The sequence below is a fragment of the Bos javanicus genome, chromosome 29 (genome assembly GCF_032452875.1).
Source record: "Bos javanicus breed banteng chromosome 29, ARS-OSU_banteng_1.0, whole genome shotgun sequence".
NCBI classification, from domain to species: Eukaryota; Metazoa; Chordata; class Mammalia; order Artiodactyla; family Bovidae; genus Bos; species Bos javanicus.
In genome coordinates this window covers 49328226-49351243 of record NC_083896.1, presented here as the reverse complement: position 1 = coordinate 49351243, position 23018 = coordinate 49328226, and the positions used below count along the sequence as shown (strand labels likewise).

The 23018-nt window shown below is 43.8% G+C and overlaps 1 protein-coding gene across 2 annotated transcripts in view; it reads left to right on the top strand.

Annotated features, from left to right (window-relative positions):
- The window catches only part of KCNQ1 (potassium voltage-gated channel subfamily Q member 1), a 379885-nt gene that overhangs the window by 163728 nt on the left and 193139 nt on the right, over window positions 1–23018 (top strand). For both annotated transcript variants that reach the window (XM_061407356.1, XM_061407357.1), the window contains exon 11: window positions 22795–22915. In XM_061407356.1, the coding sequence (XP_061263340.1) occupies window positions 22795–22915 (121 nt within the window). The remainder of the gene's footprint in view (window positions 1–22794; window positions 22916–23018) is intronic.

Below are 23018 nucleotides of genomic sequence, written 5' to 3'. Positions count from 1 at the left end.
CACATAGGAAACCTTTTTCCTATGCATAGTTTTCGAGAGGAATTCACTCCTGTTTTCTCCTAGTATCTGTGTGGTTTTGTCAGTGAAGTGTCCATTCATTTGTGTTTTCACAAGAGTTTAGTTAGGATTGAATGATGAAATCCCGGATGTACTCCTATGTTTCTTCTCAATCCTACTAATATGGGGAAATACAATTTTTAAATCAGCATTCGTAAATAATATTGGTCTTTTATGTTGTTTTTATCGGGCTTATATATCAATGTTACATTTGCTTATATAGTGTATTTGGAAATTTTCCTTCCTTTTTTCTCTGAAACAATATATGGAAAATTAGGACCCTCTGTTCTCTAAAAGATAATAGTAGAAATCTCCTGTGCAATCTAATGGGTAGCACACTTTCTCTTAAGATAGTTTCTTGACGAATTTTTTTTTTTTGCAATTAGGTGTTCTTTTGCCAGAGTTTTTCCAGTCTTCTCATGGTTGGATGAAGCTTATCCTCTAGGAACTTGCTTAGCAAGGACTCATGTGTACAGTACTTTATATGTATGTAAAACTTTTTCTATCACCTTGATGCATGAAGTTCAGCTTGACTGGATATAAACTCCTCAGTTTGTACTTTCATAAGTTTCTTGAAAATTCGGCTCCACTCTGTCTCGCTTTGTATATTGTTTTTGACTAGTCTGTTGTCCATATAATTCTCTTGCCTTTTTAAGTTATTTTGCTTTTAGCTTGCAGGCCCTAGGGATTTCTTCTCCATTTTTCAAGTCTAACAGTTTTAGCAGGAAATGTCTCTCAGAGTTGATTGTTTCAGGTCAACTTCCTTGGTACCCATATGGGTCCTTTCAACGTGTCAGATTTTATTGATACAGATTTATATAGTTTCTTAACATATGGCTTTAAATATAATTTGTATTGTTTTTATTTTCTTCTTCAGAGACTTGAGTTATAGGCACATCAGACCCCCCTTTGCCTGTCTTCACTTCAACCATGGTCACTCTGACTCTTTGTCTTTCATTTTAATTACCTTAAGCTTTTTCCGTGGTTTTCATCTATTTCTATCTTAGGTTTAATCACCTCTTGTCATTTCTTGTTTTTATTTTTGTCCATTTCTGGTTTTAAATAATATTATTACTGATTCAAGGTATGTTTTAATATCCCAACTGTTGACAATATTTAATTTAGTTGGGAATATTGTTGATAGTCTTCAGCTTTATTGTTCAATTTTTAAGGTAACTTTTGTAAGCAGAAAATCTTTTCTAATTTTCTGATTTTTTTTTTTTCCTGATAGTAGTAGTATGCTTACCAGTAATAGTAGTCTGCTTACCTGTATTCCTGTGTACCTAGTGTCAGAGTTCCTAGTTCAAAAATCCCCTCTTCTTTCAGGCTCATCCTCTTTTAGGCAGTTCCATTTCTAGATACTGCTGTCGTGGAGATGTGTGTGAGGCAACTGGCACGTCTAATTTTTAATTCCTGCAGGAATCTTTCACTTCCTCCTCTTATTTCCTTCTTTTACCTTACAATCATGCCACTTCTGTATACATCTGAGCCTCCCCAAGACATGATTCTCTGAGACTGCCGCATCTAACCAGTCATTTCAGAGCCCTTTGCTGAGGCTGCTGTGAACTGCTTATTTCTGTCCTGCATTCTCCATTCTGACACCGAATGGTGGACTTTGTTTTTCTGGGGATAATTCTGTCTGTGCTTCCTGTAACTCTTCTATGGCCCCTGTTTTTTTTAACGAGGTGAAACCTACATGACATAATTAATCATTTTAAAGTCAAATACTTCAGTGGCATTTAGTGCATAATCCAAGGTCATAAAGATTTATTTCTGTGTTTTCTTCTAAGAAATTTATGGTTTTAGCTCTTATATTTAGGTTGCTGGTCCTTTTTGAGATAATTTTTATATGGTACGGAATGTGTCCAGCTGCATTCTTTTTCCTGTGTCCAGCTGTCCAGTTGCCCCAGCACCATTCTTTTTCTACCAAATGGTCTTTATTGAACATATAGTTGACTATATATGAGGTTTTACTTCTAGGTTATTTTATTCCATTGGTTTAAATGTCTACCCTTATGCCGTACCACATTATTTTGATTAATATAACTCTGTATGTTTTCAAACTGGGGAGTGTGAGTCTTCCAAGTTTGTTCTTTTTCAAACTTGTTTTACCTGTTCTAGGCCCCTTACAAATCCATAAACATTTTAGGATCAGTTTTTCCATTTCTGCAAAAAAGGCCATCAGAATTTTGATAAGGATTGCATTCAGACTGCGAATCACTGGATAATATTGCCATCTTGACAATATTGAATCTTCCAATCCATGAATGAAGGATGCTGTTCTATTTATATAGATCTTTAATTTCTACCAGTTTTGTAATATTATCATAGAAGTCTTTTGCCTGTTTAAATTTATTTCTAGGTGCATTACTTTTCTTGATGCTACTATAAATGGAACTGTAAAAATTTCCTTCTCATGTTGTTCATTGCTAGTGCAAAGGAACAATGATTTTTGTGTGTTGATCACATGTCCTACAACTTTCCGGAATTTGTTTATTAGCTCTAATAGGTTGGGTGTTTTTGTTTTCTTGATTCTTTGGGATTTTCTAGATAGGATCATATCTGTGAATAGAAAGGGTTTTCTTTCTTCCTTTCCAGTTCGTATGCTTTTTATTCATTTATTTGGCTAACTGCTATGGCTAAAACTTCCAGTACATTGTTGAAAAGTGGTGGTAAAAATGGGCATCTTTGTCTTGTTTCTTGTTTTAATGTTTTTAGTTTTTTCACAATTATGATGTAAGTTACAGACTTTTCGTAAATGCTCTTTATCATGATAAGAAAGTTACCTTCTTTTCCTAATTTTCTCAGTTTTTAATCTTAAAAGTTTGCTGGATTTTGTCAACTGTTTTTTTTTTCTGTGTCAACTAAGATAATTCTGCTACTCTGATGTATTAAATTAATTTTTCCTGATTAACCACACTTCCATTCCTGAGATATATCCCACTTGCTCATGGAGTATAATTCTTTTAATATGCTAGTGGATTTGGTTTACTAATATTTTCTTCTATTTGTTCCTTTTCTTTTTTTGCATCTATAAGCGATTTTACTATCTAGCTTTCTTTTCTTGTGGTTTATTTCTCTGCTTTTTGTTTCAAAGTAGTACTCATCTCACAGAATGTGTTGCAGTGTTCCTTCCCTTCTGTTTTTTATTAGAGTTTGAGAAGTCCTGGATTTCTCTTCACTATGTTTGATTACTGATTCATACTTTTTACTTGCTGTAAGTATGTTCAGAACTTTTATCTCTTCTTGAATCAGTTTTGTAGTTTATATTTTGCTAAGAATTTCTTCATTTCATCTTGGTTATCTAATTTTTTTTGGACTAGAGTTCAGTTGTCCACAGTATTTTCTTGTTGTTTGGTCGCAAAGTCGTGTCCAACACTTTGCAGTTCCATGGACTGTAGCGTGGCAGGCTCCTCTGTACTACATATCTCCCAGAGGTTGCTCAAATTCATGTCCACTGAACCGGTGATGCTATCTAACCATCTCATTCTCTGCCACCCCCTACTCCTTTTACCTTCAGTCTTTCCCAGCATGAGGGTCTTTTCCATTGAGTCCGCTCTTCATATCAGGTGGCCAAAATATTGGAGTTTCAGCTTCAGTATCAGGCCGTCCAATGAATATTCAGGGTTGACTGCCTTTAGAATTGACTGGTTTGCTCTCCTTGCAATCCAAGGGACTCTGAAGAGTCTTCTCCAGCACAATTTGAAAGCATCAATTCTTCAGCACTCAGCTTTCTTTATGGTCCAATTCTCACATCCATACATGACTACTGGGAAAACCATAGCTTTGACTAGACAGACCTTTGTTAGCAAAGTGATGTCTCTGCTTTTTAATATGCTGCCTAGGTAGGTCACAGCTTTTCTTCTAAGGAGCAAATGTCTTCATTTCATGGCGAAAGTCACCATCATCAGTGATTTCGGAGCCCAAGAAAACAAAATCTATCATTGCTTCAAAATTTCCCCTTCTATTTCCTATGAAGTGGTAGGACCAGATGCCATGGTTTTAGTTTTTTGAATGTTGAGTTTCAAGCCAGCTTTTTCACTCTCCTCTTTCACCCTCAAGAAGCCCTTTAGTTCCTCTTTGCTTTCTTCCATTACAGTGGTATCATCTGCATATCTGAGGTTGTTGATACTTCTCCCTGCACTCTTGAGTTCAGCTTGTGACTCATCCAGTCCAGCATTTTGCAAGATGCACTTTGCATATAAGTTTAATAAGCAGGGAGACAGTATACAGCCTTATCATAATCCTTTTGCAATTTTGAACCAGTCCATTGTTCCATGTCTGATTTTAATTGTTGCTTCTCAACTTAGGAGAGGCAGGTTTCTCAGGAGGCAGGTAAGGTGGTCTGGTATTCCCATTTCTTCAAGAATTTTCCACAGCTTGTTGTGATCCACACAGAGGCTTTAGCATAGTCAAAAATGCAGAAATAGATGTTTTTCTTGAACTCCCTTGATTTTTCCATGACCCAACAAATGTTGGCAACTTGATTTCTAGTTGCTCTTCCTTTTCTAAACCCAACTTGTATGTCTGGAAGTTCTTGGTTCATATTCTGTTGAAGAGTAGCTTGAAGGATTTTGAGCATAATCTTCCTAGCATGTGAAATGAGTGCAATTGTATGGTAGTTTGAACACTGTTTGGCATTGCCCTTCTTTGAGATTGGAATGAACACTGACCAGTTCCAATCCTATGGCCACTGCTGAGTTTTTCAAATTTTCTGACATATTGAGTGCAGGACTTTAACAGCATCATCTTTTAGGATTTTAAATAACTAAGCTGGTATTCTGTCACCTCCACTAGCTTTGTTCATGGTAATGCTCCCCAAGGGCTACCTAGGTGTCTCAGTGGTAATGAATCTGCCTGCAATGCAGGATCAGTTCAGTTCAGTTGTTCAGTCGTGTCTGATTCTTTGTGACCCCATGGACTGCAGCACGCCAGGCCTCCCTGTCCATCACCAACTCATCCTCTGTCATCCCCTTCTCCTCCCACCTTCAATCTTTCCCAGCATCAGGGTCATTTCAAATGAGTCAGTTCTTCACATAAGATGGCCAAAATATTGGGGTTTCGGCTTCAGCATCAGTCCTTCCAATGGATATTCAGGACTGATTTCCCTTAGGATGGACTGGTTGGATCTCCTTGCAATCCAAGGGACTCTCAAGAGTCTTCTCCAACACCACAGTTCAAAAGCATCAATTCTTTAGTGCTCAGCTTTCTTTATAGTCCAGCTCTCATATCCATACATGACTACTGAGAAAACCATAGCTTTGACTAGACGGACCTTTGTTGCCAAAGTAATGTCTCTGCTTTTCAATATGCTGTCTAGTTTGGTCATAACTTTCCTTCCAAGGAGCAAGTGTCTTAATTTCATGGCTGCAGTCACCATCAGCAGTGATTTTGGAGCCCAAAAAAATAAAGTCTGATACTGTTTCCACTGTTTCCCCATCTATTTGCCATGAAGTGATGGGACCAGATGCCATGATTTTCGTTTTCTGAATGTTGAGTTTTAAGCCAACTTTTTCACTCTCCTCTTTCACTTTCATCAAGAGGCTCTTTAGTTCTTCTTCGCTTTCTGCCATAAGGGTGGTGTCATCTGCATATCTGAGGTTATTGATATTTCTCCTGACAATCTTGATTCCAGCTTGTGCTTCATCCAGCCCCACATTTCACATGATGTACTCTGCATGTAAATCAAATAAGCAGGGTGACAATATATAGCCTTGACATACTCCTTTCCCAATTTGGAACCAGTCTGTTGTTCCATGTCCAGTTCTAACTGTTGCTTCTTGACCTGCATAGAGATTTCTCAGGAGACAGGTCAGGTGGTCTGATATTCCCATCTGTTTCAGCATTTTCCACAGTTTGTTGTGATCCACAGAGTCAAAGGCTTTGGCATAGTCAATAAAGCATATGTTTTTCTGGAACTCTCTTGCTTTTTCTGTGATCCAACAGGTGTTGGCAATTTGATCTCTGGTTCCTCTACTTTTTTAAAATTCAGCTCGAACATCTAAAAGTTCACGATTAGTGTACTGTTGAAGCCTGGCTTGGAGAATTTTGAGCATTACTTTGCTAGTATGTGAGATAAGTGCAATTGTGCAGTAGTTTGAGCATTCTTTGGCATTGCCTTTCTTTGGGATTGGAATGGAAACTGACCTTTTCCAGTCCTGTGGCCACTGCTGAGTTTTCCAAATTTACTGTCATACTGAGTGTAGCACTTTCACAGCATCATCTTTTAGGATTTGAAATAGTTCAACCAGAATTCCATCACCTCCACTAGCTTTGTTCATAGTGATGCTTCCTAAAGCCCACTTGACTTCATATTCCAGGATGTCTGGGTCTAGGTGATTGATCACACCACACCACTGTGATTGGGTCATGAAGATCTTTTTTGTATAGTTTTGTGTATTCTTGCCACCTCTTCTTATCTTCTGCTTCTGTTAGGACCATACCATTTCTGTCCTTTATTGTGCCCTTCTTTGCATGAAAAGTTCCCTTGGTATCTCTCATTTTCTTGAAGAGATCTCTAGTCTTTCCCATTGTATTGTTTTCCTGTTTCTTTGCATTGATCACTGAGGAAGGCTTTCTTATCTCTCCTTGCTATTCTTTGGAACTCTGCATTCAAATGGCTATATCTTTCCTTTTCTCCCTTGCCTTTTGCTTGTCTTCTTTTCATAGCTATTTGTAAGGCCTCCTCAGACAACCATTTTGCCTTTTTGCATTTCTTTTTCTTGGGGATGGTCTTGATCATTGCCTCCTGTACAATGTCATGAACCTCTATCCATAGTTCTTCAGGCATGCTATCAGATCTAATCCCTTGAATCTATTTGTCATTTCCACTGTATACTCATAAGGGATTTGACTTAGGTCATACCTGAATGGTCTAGTGGCTTTCCCTACTTTCTTCAATTTCAGTCTGAATTTGGTAATAAGGAGTTCATGATCTGAGCCATGGTCAGCTCCTGGTCTTGTTTTCGCTGACTGTATAAAGCTTCTCCATCTTTGGCTGCAAAGAATATAATCAACTGGATTTCAGTATTGACCATCTGGTGATGTCCATGTGTAGAGTCCTCTCTTGTGTTATTAGAAGAGGGTGTTTGCTATGACCAGTGTGTTCTCTTGACAAAAGTCTATTAGCCTTTGCCCTGCTTCATTCTGTACTCCAAGGCCAAATTTGCCTGTTACTCCAGGTGTTTCTTGACTTCCTACTTTTGCATTCCAGTCCCTTATAATGAAAAGGACATCTTTTTTTAGTTAGTTCTAGAAGGTGTTGTAGGTTTTCACAGAACCATTCAACTTCAGCTTCTTCAGCATTACTGGTTGGAGCACAGACTTGGATTACTGTGATATTAAATGGTTTGCCTTGGAAACAAACAGAGATCATTCTGTTGTTTTTGAGATTGCACCCAAGTATTGTATTTCAGATGCTTTTGTTGACTATGAGGGCTACTCCATTTCTTCTAAGGGATTCTTGCCCAATGTAGTAGATATAATGGTCATCTGAGTTAAATTCACTCTATCCAGTCCATTTAAGTTCGCTGATTCCTAAAATATTGATGTTCACTCTTGCCATCTCCTGTTTGACCACTTCCAATTTGCCTTGATTCCTGGACCTAACATTCCAGATTCCTATGCAATATTGCTCTTTACAGCATCGGACTTTACTTCCGTCACCGGTCACATCCACAACTGGGTGTTGTTGTTTTGGCTCCATCTCTTCATTCTTTCTGGAGTTATTTCTCCACTGATCTCCAGTAGCATACTGGGCACCTATCGACCTGGGGAGATCATCTTTCAATGTCCTATCTTTTTGCCTTTTCATCCTGTTCATGGGGTTCTCAAGGAAAGAATACTGAAGTGTCTTGCCAGTAGTGGATGGAGCATAGACTTGAATTACTGTGATGCTGAATGTTTTACCTTGGAAATGAACCAAGATCATTCTGTCATTTTTGAGATTGCACCCAAGTACTGCATCTCAGACTCTATTGTTGACTGTGAGGACTATTCTGTTTCTTCTAAGGGATTCTTGCCTACAGCAGAAGATACAATGGTCATCTGAATTAAATTCTCCCTTTCCCATCCATTTTAGTTCACTGACTCCTAAGATGTCCATATTCATTCTTTCTATCTCACGTCCTTGATTCATGGACCTAACATTCTAGGTTTCTACACAATATTGTTCTTCACACCATCAGACTTTGACTTTTACCACCAGACATATCTACAACTGGGCATCATTTCTACTTTGGCTCAGCCTCTTCATTCCTTCTAAAGCTACTTGTCCATTCTTCTCCAGTGTCATATCTTTTTGCCTTTTCATATAGTCTATGGGGTTCTCCAGGCAGGAATAATGAAGTGGGGTGCCATTTCTTTCTCCTTTTGTCCGAACTCTTCACTATGACCTATCTATCTTGGGTGGTACTAAATGTCATGACTCCATAGCTTCATTGCATTACATAAGCCTCTTCACCATGACAAGGTTGTGATCCATGAATGAGAGTATTGGTATAATTCTTTTTATTTCTGTATGATCAGTCGTAATGTTCCCACTTTCATTATGTTTTTATTTGCATCTTCTATAGATTTTTCTTAGTCATTACAGCTAAGGGTTTGTCAACTTTGTTGGATCTTTTCAAAAGTAACCTACTTTTTGTTCAGTTGATTCTATTGTTTTTTTATTCATTTCTCCACTGTCATATTTATTATTTCCTTTTTCTGGTAACTATGGGTTTAGTTTACTTTTCTTTTTATAGTTCCTTGGGCTATAAAGTTGTTGAAATTCTTTATGCAAGAATTCATAACTATATTTTTCTCTATGAGCACTGCTTTCATTGCATCCCATAGGCTTTGGTATGTTGTATTTTAATCTTAAAATTTTTTTAATTTCCTTTGTAATGTCTTCTTTGACCATTAGTTTTTAATGAATGTGTTGTTTAATTTCCACATATTTGTTAATTTTCTAGTTTTCCTTCTATTATTGATTTTTAGGCTAATCCCAATTTGGTTACTTCACATGATTTTAATTTTTAAAAATTTTCTGAGACTTTGTGGTCTAACATGTAATCTATCCTGGAGAATATTCCATGCATACTTGAGATGAATGTGTTCTGCTGTTGTTGGGTGTTCTACATGTGTTTGTCAGGTTTAATTCCTTTTCATAATTTCTGTATTCTTTTTAGTCATACATCATTCTCATGGCTTTCCTTTAGTTCCTTGTCTGTGATTTCCTTCAGTTTCTTGAACATCTTTAACAAAGTTGATTTAAACTCTTTGTCTAGTAAGTTTAATGTTTGCACTTCCTTAGGGTTGGTTTCCATTAATTTCTTCTATCAATGAGCCATACTTTGTTTCTTTATAATTTTGCTAAAAACTGGCTATTTTGAACACTGTATATAGTAATTCTAAACAGCAGATTCCCCTTCTCAGGAGTTATTTTTCATTGTTGTGAACTGTAACTGTTTAGTGACTTCTTGGCTATTTTTTTCAATATCTGTATTCTATGCCATGTGTGGTCTCTAAGGTCACTGTTCTTCTTGTGTTCAGCTGGTGTTTTGACAGAGATTTCCTTGAGTGCCAGAGTCAGAAGAGGAAGAAGGAGGGAAAAAGTAAAAACAAAACAATTCTCCCAACCTTTGCAGTTTAGCTCTGTGCTGGGACAAACTGTCAAGTCTTGGTCAGGCTGTTTACAACTCTGCCTCAGCCTTCATTTCCTGCTTGAGGTGGGCACAGAGACCAGCCAGAAATGGAAGCTTAGTGTGTTATCAGGACTTTTTTGAGCATGCATCCTGCCCTGGGTAGGCTCTTGGCTTTCTCAGTTCTTCAGTATTGTGTCTTAATGGCTTGATCTCCAAAAGAAACTTCCCCCAGCTTTTCCTCCCAGGCTCCCAGTGCTCTGGTCACTGAACTAGAAGCTTGTGTATGCCTTACCTGTAATCCTGTCCCCAGGAGGCTCTGATTTGTTCTACCCCCTCACAGTGTTTTCTAAGAATTTGAAACATTTTTCACTTGAGTTCTCTTGTGGAGGAAATAAAGGCAACCACTCTCTGGAAGCCTCCAGACAATACAGAACAGATACAATTGCTGGAGCGTAAGATCAACTCTGCTCCCTCTAGAACCAAGGGCTCAGGTCCCACACTTGGAATGTGGACGGCCATCTTCCAGACTGCTCATGAGTGGGGGACCAGGGGTACTGCCAAGACAAGTAAAAATGCCACAAGGCTTTCATTTTTAAATTGCCTGTTTCTTGGTTGGCTGTTCACCTGGGTGCTATAAACATTGACCGCTTTCTAGAGTTCTGACAAAGTTGATTCTGACAGAGGTTTCTGGGAAGGAAAGTCTCCTCAGAGGTACTTGTCTGTCTTTGCTGAGGTCACTCACTTCCCTAATATGTTTGGACTGGGCATTGTAAGCCTCATCTCCTGACTCTTCTGCTAGAGTCTCGTGGTGGTGGGCAGGTGGCTGCCGTGCTGCTGGACTTTGGTTCGTTTCTCAATTCACAGGTAAAAACGTGAAGGCCACACTGTTCTGTTCCCTACTGCTGCTAAAGGCATGAGTTGTGTATGGTCTTATTTGCACTCCTTTCTGGTCTCATGCTTTGGGGGAGGAGAAGCAGGGAGATGTGAAGCCAGACAGAAGAGGAGCGGCATACTGTTTTTCACTAAACTGACTGGAAACCTTTAAAAAGGACACCTTCTCCCCAGTGCCCGTGTCCATCAGCAGGCCTTGGCAACTTCCTGAACTTTGAGCACTCTTTGCCTTCACACCTCCCTGGTCAAAGCTGTCTCCATTTCTCTGTCTCAGTTGTTGCCCTCCACTCTTCACCAGTCTGTTGCCACTTCTCCGCCTCTCCTCCATACGGCACATCACAGTCCAAGGGAGTTCTTTTAAAGCAGACCTTGCCACTCTGCTGCAGAAAGTGCACCAGCAGCTTCCTGTCAGTCTCAGGTCGGTTTCTGTGCGTCCCGAGTCCACCCTGGAAATGCCTGCTGAGGGAGAGCTCCATGTTGGGCAGCTGGGAAGCCACAGAGAACACTCCTCGGAGCTGCTCCGCCAGCTGCTCAAGAAGCTTAGGGTGTTTATCTCTCACTGCTGAAAGCTACCCCTCGGGGGTTCATTGTGCGTCACTCCTGGCCTGCCCTGTGTGTGGCTCAGCAGGCCCCCGAGGTCAGAGATAGCGCTCAGAAAAGCATCTGGCAGGCCCACATTAGGGGCCTTCGGTGCTGCTGGGACGTGAGTGCTGAGGGTACACAGTGAGGCCCCCGTGCTGCCTCTGTGTCCTTGACAACAAGGATCATGTGCTCTTTACCTCTGTGTCCCTGATGCCTGCCATACGCCAGGGTCTCCGAGATGTGCTAAGCTGACTGACCCAGCTGGGGTCCTGTCTCTCACAGCCAGCTGATACTAGCCTTGTGGCCCTCTGCCCTCTGCTGTGGGCTGTTTCTTCTGCAAGCGCCGTCCTTGTTCATCCACGTTTTTATTTATTTTTTTTCCTGATTATTGGAAATTTCCTCATATTTGACCACTTTGACTCCTGGGCCCATGAAGAGGCTAGCAGCATTGGAACGGGGCCTGGGGGGCCACACCAGATCGAGGCCACCGTGTCTTTTCATGAAGTTGTGTTTGTGCAAACTAGGTGGGGGCTGTCAGAGCTGAGAGTTCTCTACAGGGCCCCTTGCCCTCTCCCTGCCTCCAGTACTCCTGCAACCAGCAGGGACCCGTGGGGGTGAGAGGGGAGCCAGGCTACGTTGATTATCTTTGACATCAGTTGTTAATATAATTTTGACATTAAGCCTCCCCCTTACCAGCTCCGGGGTAGCTCTGTGTCCAGGCTCTGGCGTGGGGAGCTGTGGGGAGCCTCTCAGCCCTGGATCTGGCCTGGCTGGGAGGCGGCCTGGGAAGGGACCTGTGTTTCTCAAGCCCGCGCCCTCGGGGCCTGGGGGTGGGGCCCCAAGCAGATGTCTGGATTTGGTAGCCAGGGCCTGGAGCCGGATGCTGAGAACGAGGCCTGCAACTCATTTCCCCATTAAACATTCTGAGAACATCTGCACCGGTTTCCAAGGCTTCTCCCTCACTAATTGCTTTGATTATTGTGTGAAGTTAAGAACTGGCACATTTCCGTGATGTTGTGATGAAGGTGAAAAGATCGCTCTTAATTAGATTAAAAACATTTTTTTCTTCCTCTGTAATTTTGCCTTGAAAATCAAGGCCATTTTTTTGTTTTCTTCATCCAAAGACCTCCAGAAACTTTCCTCCCCACCTCTCCAGAGGTTTCTTGGGAATGTCCTGTGAGCTCAACTCTTGGAGAAGACAGTGCTTAACCCAAATTCCATTGTATATTAACGTTTCCCGGGGCTGCTCTTGCTGCCGGGAACCATCCCCGGGAACTGTGTCTTAGGAGATGTGGACGGTGACTTCCCGGAGCACAGAGACCCCAGAGGGTTACCCGAGTTGTGTGGGTGGCTTTGTTGCTCCCCTTCCGTTTCCTGTGCTGTCTTGGGGTCGACCCTGTCCTGGCTCTGTTGCCGCGTGTGTTCCTGAGCACCCCCGCTTTTTGGACCCCACCCTTGGTTCTGCAGAGCCATTTTCATTCTCTCAGATTTGTGTGTGCTGAGGCCTGTGCACCAGTGTGGAGGTGAGTGCTGGGGACCAGGGTCCTCAGTGCCCTCACCTCTGGGACTAGAAGGCCAGTGTCCTCCCTAGGGTTGGTCACATTTGACTGTCCACATCATGGTCATGCTCATGTCCAATCTAGGCTGCACACCTTTGACTGGTGTGGGATCCAGCATGTTCCACAGTTGACTTTAAACAACCTTGCAGCAGCACCACAGCACAGAAAGCCAGCCTCTGGCTTTAGGGAGCCACCTTCTGACAACCCCCTGGGCCATCATGGAGGTAGCTCCTTCCCACCTGCTTTTGTTCCTCTGCCCTGTAACCCCCAAACCACAGTAAGGGGAGTGTGAATAATCCAGCTCCTGTGTGACCCTGCCTGCTCAGACCCACCCCCTTGGGCTCAAGCCTCACCCCCAAGTTTGTCACATTCCTGAAGATTCTCTTGGTAACAAACAATGGAACCCCAACTCCATCTAGCTGAAACCCAGAGAGGACATGTTTTGGCTCGCACAACTGGACCCAGCTGTTTCAGGCACAGCTGGACCTGGGGCTGGGATGCTCTCACTGCTCACTCTCACTCTCCCCCTTTTCTGCACCCTCCCCTCGGCCTCCCTGTTCCTTCTGCTCCCCCTCCCCTCCCCACTGCCCCTGGGATGGCCATGTTCTCAGGCAGCCACTTTCTGAAGGCGGCAAGATGGCTACCAGCTCATTAAGCCCAGCCCAAAGAGGTCACTACTTTCCCCATCACATTTGCCAAAGTCTGGGGCCAGGCTCTCAACAGCCCCAAAAGGGGTATGAGCCATCTTTGGACCTGCCTCTGTGCCTCCTAAGGCCAAGGCCTGGGCCACGGGCCCTCTCTGGGGATGACCAGTAGGTACCTGTATCCTGTGGCCTCAGGAACAGGGAAGGAGCAGCCCGCCCTCCCCCAAGGAAGATTTGAGAAGCTGTTCCCAGAAGCCAGGCCTAGCTGCTGGACAGGCACAAGCAACAGGTGTCCACTCAAGCAAGGTATTTTCCTAAGCGGAACTGGGTGCCAGCTGTGAATATACATTTTCCTTCCACTCTCTGCCCTGTTCCTGGCAGCTGTTGTGGGAATGGCTTTTACTTTCTGTCCATGTCCCTTACTTCTCGCCTCTGAGTGGAGACACAGGTGGCGACGCGGCAATGCTGGCTTGTGGTCTGTGAGCTGGGCATGAGCAGCTGGCACAGACCTGGGGCCTCAGCTCAGCAATGTCACGCAGGGTCTGGCTGCAGCTGTCCGGATGCCCTGGGGAGGGGGTTCTCGTTCACAGTGCAGGATCTGCAGGGCTTTGGCAAATCTGCCAAGAGGGGGTGGATTTTTTGGCGGGGGAGGTTGAGGCAGGCAGGTGGGAAGGGGCTTTGACTTGGGAAGGACAGGGGCAGCTTCTGTTTGTCCCTGCGGAGAGAGCTGGCTCAGGGAACATGCCTGTGCCAGGCCCTGGAGGGATATGGGGGGAGGTGGAAGGCAAGGTGCCATGCCAAGGAACCGGCAGACCTGTGGTCCCAGCACGCATAAGCCCCATACCCATCCAGAAGAGGGGGTGGTCTTGAGAGCCTTGGAAGGCCCTGTGAAGGGCTCAGCAGGATTTTAATCAGTCACCAGGGGGAGAACCAGGCGAAGGCCCAGACACCAGAGGGACTCTCCTGAGGACAGGGGGCAGTAGGGAGGGGCTGGGGCCTTACGGCAGGTCTGACTTGGTGCTGAAGTCCTGGCCTGGTCTGTGTGGTCCAGGGCATCATTTTTAGCCTTTTAAACTGGTTTGCTCATCAAGAGATGGGAATCAAAGCTGCGATCCTGCAGAGCTGCTGTGACAAAGAAATGAGGCCACAACTGGAGAAGAAGACAGGGATGGGAATTCCCTTCCTGCATCGTGTAGAAGCCAAGTGTGTTCCAGTGTTGGGGGTCAGCTGGACTTCCTGTGAGAGTGAGGGACTGGACTAGGCAGAGGCTGGATGGAAAGCCAAAGGAAGTGAGACCAGGTGCTCCCGGGAACAGAAGGTTCGGGAGGTACCTGTGGTAGGAGAGAGCTCTGTTCGGGCATGTGGGCAGTTCCAGGTCAGGATGAAGGGTGCTCTCACATACTCCGATGTAACTCCAGGATGGATGTGCAGGGCTGTGGGATGAGGCAAAGTACAGACAGGGGTGACTTTTGTAAAATATTGTTTCCTGGCTTGAGAAAATATCATCCAGGACAGAAAACATGAACACTGTAAGGGAAGAAATGAAAGTCATCCAGTCTCTTCTCCCTAAAGACAAACAGTATTTTGATCAATTTCCTTCCAGTCTTTTTTTTTTGTGCCCATATTTTTTAAAAGAAAAATTCAAGTCACCCCACTAAGCGGACCCACTGGCTAGAAGGAAAGACTCTGTGCTGTTTGGTTCCTGTTCTCTGGAGAGAGGGTGAGACTTGGCAGCCGGTGTCGCCAGCTGTGGTAGTCGCCACGCCAGAGGCTGCGTTCGCCATCCCAGACCTCCCATTTTCCTAGAAAACAAAATTGTTTTGTTCTGCCTTGAAAACTTAGGCCCAGATTCTGGCCTTGACAAGGCAAAGGCAGCCAAGGAATTAAAGCACTGAAAACTGGGACTGTCTCATGAAAGTGTGACTTCTCTGTCGCCAGGATGCAGGGCTCTTTTCCCCAAGGTCTGGCACTCTGGATGGCTCACCTGGCATAGCTCTGATGCCCTCCTAGGGGCCTGGGTGTCCACACGGGTTGCTGAGTCCACCAGGGGCTCAGCCTGCTCTGCAGTTGCAAGGCCAGGGCTGTTGGTTTTATCACATCTTTGCAAAACACCAACCACAGTCTCCTTGAAGTTGGGGATGAGAAGCCAGGTTTCTTGGGACACAGCATTTACCCCAAACCTTGGCCCACAGGGGCAGTATGCCACTGTGTCTGCCAAGGATACAAATCCACCTCCCAACCCCTCCACACTCTCTGTACCTTCTTGCAGGAGCCTGACCAGGCTGGGACTACAGGTGAGAAGTGGGGAGGGGTTTGTGACCCTGACTGCTGCCTGCCTGTGATAGGTGAGGCAGACCCCACAACATCCGACATAGGAGTGGGCAAGAAAGTGCCATTCCTGTCTATTGGGAAAAACCAAAATGTGGAGCCCCTTTCTTTGCCCCTTGCTGTGGGGGCCCCATATGCTGTTCTCAGGATAAAACCAAACATTGCACATTCTTCTCTGGCAGGTGCAGGCCCTAACTGCTCTGACGAGCCAACTGACATGCACAGTTTAATTTCCTGAAACACCAGGGATGGGCCTTTGTCAGGGGTCAGGTGGCTCACCCTTGGCCCTGGGGCTTTGGAGATGGCACTTGTCATCTTGGGTGTTTGGAAAGTAGCTCCACTTTCCAGCCACTGCTCTGCTGTTCCTTCCTTCTGTATACAAGTGATGCAGACGTAAAAATATGTATTTGTGCTCGTTTTTCCTTTCCTTTTTTTTTTTTTTTTTGAGAGAACATTTGAATCCTGGATGAAGTTCTAGCTCTGTCACTTGAAAACTGAATAATATAATCCAGGGTACTTGAATCTCAGCCCCAAATCTCTAAAATGGGGGCCATAAATGTTCCTGCCAGGTCCCAGACCTGGGAGCCTTTGAATGCGCACGCATTCTTCAAGACTTAGCCGTCACTTTCCTGCACTCTCCGAGAATGTCACGGGCAAAGAGCCCTTCACTCGGAGCCCTTCTCCAGGGTGTGACTAAGTAATGTCTGTGCGGTTTCCTGCTGGAAGTCTGCCCTCGCCCCCATGGGCTATGAGCTCCCTGAGTTTATTTACATCTCTCTGATTGCAAGTCAGGCACAACACCTTTCCACATGTTCATCAGCCATTTGGATTCCTCTTTTGTGATGTGCTTGTCTCTTGCCCTATTTTTCATTAAGTTGCTAATGTTTTTTTTCTTATCGATGTGTAGGAATTATTTGTATTTTGTGGATACTCTTCTATGGTTGGCTTTTTACTCTTACATACGTTGTCTGATGATTCTTGTTGTTTCATTGCCAAGTTGTGTTGGACTCTGCGATCCAATGGACTGTAGCCCTCCAGGCCCCTGAGTCCATAGTGTTTTTCAGGCACGAATACTACAAGTGGGCTGCCATCTCCTCCTCCAGAGGATCTTCCTGACCCAGGGATCAAACCCACATCTTCTCTATCTCTTGCATTGCAAGTGGATTCTTTACCTGCTGAGCCATAAGGTCTCAATTTTAATGTAGTTGAATTAATCAATCTTTTCCTTTATGGTTATTGCTGAAGTCTTAGAAAATTCTTCCAAACCCTGAGGTCATGAAGATATTCTTCTAGATTCAGCCAGAAAGTATAGTTTTCTCTTTATTAGTTTGTAACTGCCAGGAATGCCATTAATGAACTGTTGATGTATGGTGTGAGGTAAGGGTCCAGTTCAATGTTTGCCTCGTGGGAACAGCCAGCTATCCCTGAACATCCTCGTCCCACCATCTGCAGGCCACCCCTGATACACAGAAAGCATTCATTATGTGTGGGAGCTGTTTCTAGACAGTCAATGCCGTCCCCTTAGGCTGGCTGTCTCTCTCTGCATCAGCACCACACCACCTCGATTACTGCCGCTTGGTAAAGGTACTGATGTCTAGCAGAGCAAGTTCTCTTACCTCGTTGTTCAAGAGTTGTGTTGATTCCTGGCATTTTGTACTTGCAGGAATCTTAGAATCAGCTTGCCAGGGTTCCAACACAGAAACTATGGTATTTTTATTATGATTTGGGGAGAATCTTTTTACTATTGAGTTTTCTAATCAATGGAACAAAGCATATTTCTCCTTCACTTATGTCTTCTTGAATGTCTCTCGTTAAGGCTTTGTAATTTCTCTATAGAGTTCTTATATATCCTAAATTAGATACTAAAGATTTTTTGTACTACTGTATACAGGATTTTTTTCCCCTCATTTAAAAATAATATTTTTATTTACAGAGAGGTAAAATAGTAGAGTCCCCATATTCCTCTCACCAGCTTCCCCTAATGTTAGCATCTTATGTAACCATGGTACAGTGATAAAAACTAAGAAGTTAACACTGCAACAACGCTAGGAGTTAAGCTACAGTTTCACTCATTTATCTGGATGCTACTTGTTTAACTGCTAATGTCCTTTTTCTGTTCTAAGATCAATCATTACACTTATTCGGTTCTCCTTAATTTTCTCTGATCCATGACAACCAGTTTTAGCCCCTCCTTGTTTTTCATGTATCTCCTTGACATTTTTTAGGAATACTAGTCAGGTGTCGTGACCCCCAGTTTGGGTTTGTCACTGCTTTCTCAGGACTAGACCAGGGTTTGGGGGAAGAATGCCATGAAGTGAAGGTACTTTTCTCCTCATACCATACCACAGTTCATGACATCAACATGGTTTATCACTGGTACTGTTAACCTTGACCCATGTGGTTAAGGTGGTGTCACCCAGCCTTATTTAGCATTTTCCCCTTTCCACAGTCAAGTCATAAGAAGGGAGTCACCATTCCTGCCCACACCCAAGGGGTGGGGAGTTACACTCTATCCTGCCAGAATGAATGGCAAAGCACTGGTGAACATATGTTAAAACCACCACAGAAATGAACAAAGATTAGCGTGGAGATCCTTTGAAGCTTTTCCTTAAAGTTTCACCTACTGATTTTAGCATTCATCCCTGGATCTTGCCTATAGCAAGTAACACTGAGGTGTTCTAGTGGTGATTTTTTCCCTCAGTCTTTCTGCATTTATTATTTGAAATTCTTCTGTAAGGAAGATATATACCTCTCTTTCAATTACTTGTTAATTTGTATCAGTATGGACTCAGGAATATTTATATTTTGAGCTGTAATCTAATAGTTATATCATTAATATAATTTTGTTGCTCAAATTATTGTAGCTTTGGACACTGGATTGAGAGCTCTTTTAGGTTAGTTCCTGTGTCCATTTGACATGCCCGCATCCTTCTCATTTATTAATTTTTTAGCATTTCTTTCCTTTCTAGCACTAGACAGTGCTTTAGACTCATTTTACATTTTCCCTGCCCTAGCCCTACAACCACCATTCTGTCAGAGTGTCCTGATTCCTTTTACTGGAGAACATACAGGATTTAGAAGCCAGGATCTGGGCACTGGATGTGCTCACTGCTCTAGGGTTGTCACTGCTTCTGGAGTCTCTCAATGGACAGAGCTAGGAAATATGTGTATATGAAAATAACCCAAGTGTGCACGCATATCTAAATGTATTTGTGTCTGTATCAAGTATGAGTTCATTCTGGTATTTTCTCATTACCGGTTCACTCACTGCCCCCCAACTCTGCTACTTTCCTTGCTCCCACTATCTATAAACTTACTTATTCAAGGGTACCTGTAGTGCCCCTTGAGAAACAAACTTACCACCTACAATACTGTGCTTATGAGTTCACTTTAACCATGTCCCGTGAAAGATCATTTCCCAAGGATTCATAGGTCAGCTCCTTCTTCCGCTCTCCTTACAGTGCTGTGTTATATATCTGTAATACAGAATTCACTGGGCACAGTCTGCTTTCCATCCCGGATCCTCCAACAGGCTTATTTTGGTAAGGGGCGGGGGTTGGTGGTGGTGTATACAGTGAAATTTATTCCTGGAGATGTATAAGTTCTGTGGGTTTTGACAAATGCTTGGAGTTGTGTATCCAACACCACATCATCATGCAGAGATGTTCCATAGCCTGTAAAATTCCAGGGTGCAGCTCTTCTGAAGTTAAGTACTCCCCCTGCCCTAAGTACCAGCAGTCACTGATCTGTTTTATGTCCCTGTAGTCTTGCCTTTTCCAGAATGTCATAGAAGTGATATCGTATCATATGTGGCCTTTTGCACCTGGCTTCTTTCCCTGCTTAGCCGAATGCATCTACGGCTCATTCATGCTGCCACGTGCATCGTGAATGAGCTCGTTTCTTCTGTTCCGGACGGTGTTCCGCTGCGTGGACGCTCCACAGTGTGTTCACCATCTCACCCACTGAAGCGCGTCCTGGTTGCCTCCAGGTTTTGGCAATTGTGAGTGAAACTGTTAGACACATTTATGTACGAGTTTTTGTGAACGTAAATTTTCCGTTTACTTGAATAACTGGGACAGGGACCAATGCGTCACAAGACAAACATACGTTTAACATTAAAGGAAACCGCTAAACCCTCTTCCAACATGGCCGCACCATTCTGCATTCCCACCAGCAACATGAATAGTTCTAGTTGCTCAGCGTCTTCATGGGTATACCATACTGTCAGACTTGAATTCTTAATGTAAGGTGAAAAGTAAGGCTCTACCTTTATTCTTTTCCGAATATCCAAACTTGCTACCATTTAAAAATTTTAGTCATTTCAATAAGGGTATAATGGTAGCTTGTTGTGGATTTAGTTTGCATTCCCCTAAAAACTACTAATTTTGATTGAATTGGGCATCTCCCCATGAGCTTATTAGTAATCCATTTTTCAAATTGGGTTGAAGAGTTCTTTATACATTCTGGAAAAAAGTCCTTGACCAGAGAAGTGACATGTAAACATTTTTTTCAAGTCTATGACTTGTCTTTACATCCTCTTAGCAGTGTCTCTTACAGAGCAAATGCTTTTAATTTTGATAAAGTCCAGTTTTTCTTTTTTTTTCCTGCTCACAGACTGAGTTTTTTGTATCATACTTCAACACTCATTGCCAAATCCAAGGTCCACAGGTTTTCTCCTATCCTTCCTTGAAGAAATTTTAGTTTGTTTTGCTTTAGTTTTTTCAGTAAGACTGAATACAGTACTTTTCACATTTTCCTTTTCTGACTATTGATGACCTCCTACAATGTGAGGCATAAGTGCTAAATGTATTAAAATCTACACACATACTTACACATTTAGGAGATAGCTATACTACTTTGACAAAGAAAAGGGAAATCTTTCTTTTTCAAAAGCAAAACATAGGTTGTTGTTGTTGCTCAGTTGCTAAGTCGTTTCCAACTCTTTACGACCCCATGGACTAGAGCATGCCAGGCTTCCTTGTCCTTCACTATCTCCTGGAGTTTGCTTAAACTCAGATCCATTGAGTAGGTGATGCCATCCAACCATCTCATCCCCTATCATCCCCTTTTTTTCCTGCCCTCAATCTTTCCCAGCATTGGAGTCTTTCCCAGTGAGTTGGCTCTTTGCATCAGGTGGCCAAAGTATTGGAGCTTCAGCTTCAGCATCAGTCCTTCCAATGAATATTCAGGGTTGATTTCCTTTAGGATTGACTGGTTTAATCTCCTTGCTTTCCAGGGGACTCTCGAGTCTTCTCCAGCACCACAGTTCGAAAGCATCAATTCTTCAGCTCTTGTCCTTCTTTATGGTCCAAGTCTCACATCTGTACATGACTCCTGGAAAAACCACAGCTTTGACTATACAGATCTTTGTCAGCAAAGTGATGTCTCTGCTTTTTAATGTGTTATAGGTATAGCTCCAAAATCATAAAAAAATTTCCTACGACAAAGCCATAATTAGGGTTAAAACACTGAAGGTAGACTGGGGAAAGTATCTGTACCCCAGATGACAAAGGGTTAGTTATCTCTATCTAACATATTAAAATTTTCCTACAAACTGACAAACAAAAATGAGTAAAGGATACGAACAGATAATTCCACAAGAGGAAAACCAAATAGCCTCAGAGCCACAACAGGCATTCAACGTAGAAGGAAAACCAGCATGCCAGTCTTCGTCTGTATTTGGCGGGCCCCGAAAAGACTGCCAAAGGCTGGTGCCCGCATGGATGTGGGGAAGCTGCCATGTTCGCACACTACTGGTAGAGCCCAATACAACTTCTGGGGAAAACAATTCAGCAACATCTATTAAAATTACCAAGGAAACACCCTCTCACCTGCCTTAATGTGTCAGGTTTCCATAGAGACGGATGGTGCATCATTGTCTTAAAGTAGAGGCTTAAAGCTCATGGAACCAGATGTCCATCAAACATGGACTGGCTGAGTTAACTGTGGCAGATCTAAGCTACAGACTGTCGTGCAACTACTAAAGTAAGGCTTAGGTCCATGTCTACGTACCTGTAGAAAAATGAGATGGGCATGCTGCAGAGTGACAGGAACGTCATGTGTGTGTAAATGCAAGTCCCACCAGGTGCCAGCGGCTCTGATGCACAGAGAGGGATGAGCTCGGAATTTAGTTGGTGGTTAACACTAACGACCTCAGCGGGGAGGAAGGACTTTGTGAATCTTTGACTTGCCTCACTTTTTACAAGTACTTATTTTACAATACAAACTTTAAATGAAAAAAAAAAAAACAAAAACTCAAGGGTCCAGATTGCAAATCCGGGGACTGACAGGTACTCTTAGTCAGCCCTGAGGGCCAGCGCCAGCCCACTGCAGGTGGGCCCGGGAATCTGGATGCTAACACGGGCTGTTGAGTGCTTCCTCAGGGTGCAGGCAGTGGGTGCAAGGGGCCAGGAGCTCTGTGGCTTCCCCACACCCGGCCTCCGACTCTTCATGAGCAGGAGTCCTACCGCCCTGGGTCTGTCCACATGACCATGGACAGTGTTGGGAATCAGCGTCTTACCAGATCTGTGCTTGTCAGCTATTCTCGACCCTAACGTCTGGTGTGAACCTGAGGAGAGGCCCAGACCCCTGAGCTCAGCCCGGCCACAGTCCTCACTCTGAGGAGATGTCATGCGTGATAAGTCACTCAGTCATGTCCGACTCTTTGTGACCCCATGGACTGTAGCCCATCAGGCTCCTCTGTCCATAGACTTCTCCAGGCAAGAATACTGGAGTGGGCTGCCATTCCCCCTCCAGGGGATCTTCTGGATCTAGGGATCAAACCTGCATCTCTTGCATCTCCTGCACTGACATGCAAGTTCTCTACCAGTAGCACCACCTGGGAAGCCTTCCCACTGGCTCTCAGTTGCACCTTGACCACTGAGGGCTCACGCCTGTGGGAGCCATCGTGAACCCAGCCAATCCTTGTGCTGAGACTTCTTACATCACCTCCACTCCTCCCCAGTGCTGTGAGTGGGTCTCTTACCTGCTTGTGGGAGGGCTCCAGGGGTTTGAGGAAGGCAGGTCTGAATTGGCATCTAAGCTCTGAGCAGCCCTGGGCCCCTCTGCCATCATGCCTAACACGCTGCCCCGCATCTTTCCCAACAGTGAAAAAGAGTCCCACGCTGCTGGAAGTGAGCACGGCCCATTTCATGAGAACCAACAGCTTTGCTGAGGACCTGGACCTGGATGGGGAGGCGCTGCTGACTCCCATCACCCATGTGTCACAGTGAGTGCTTGCTCACCCAGGGGTGATGAGCGGAAAGGACGTGGGGCTCAAAGGGGCAGCCTCGGTGCTGGACCAGGGCTCAGGTCTGTTAGCCCAGTGCCCA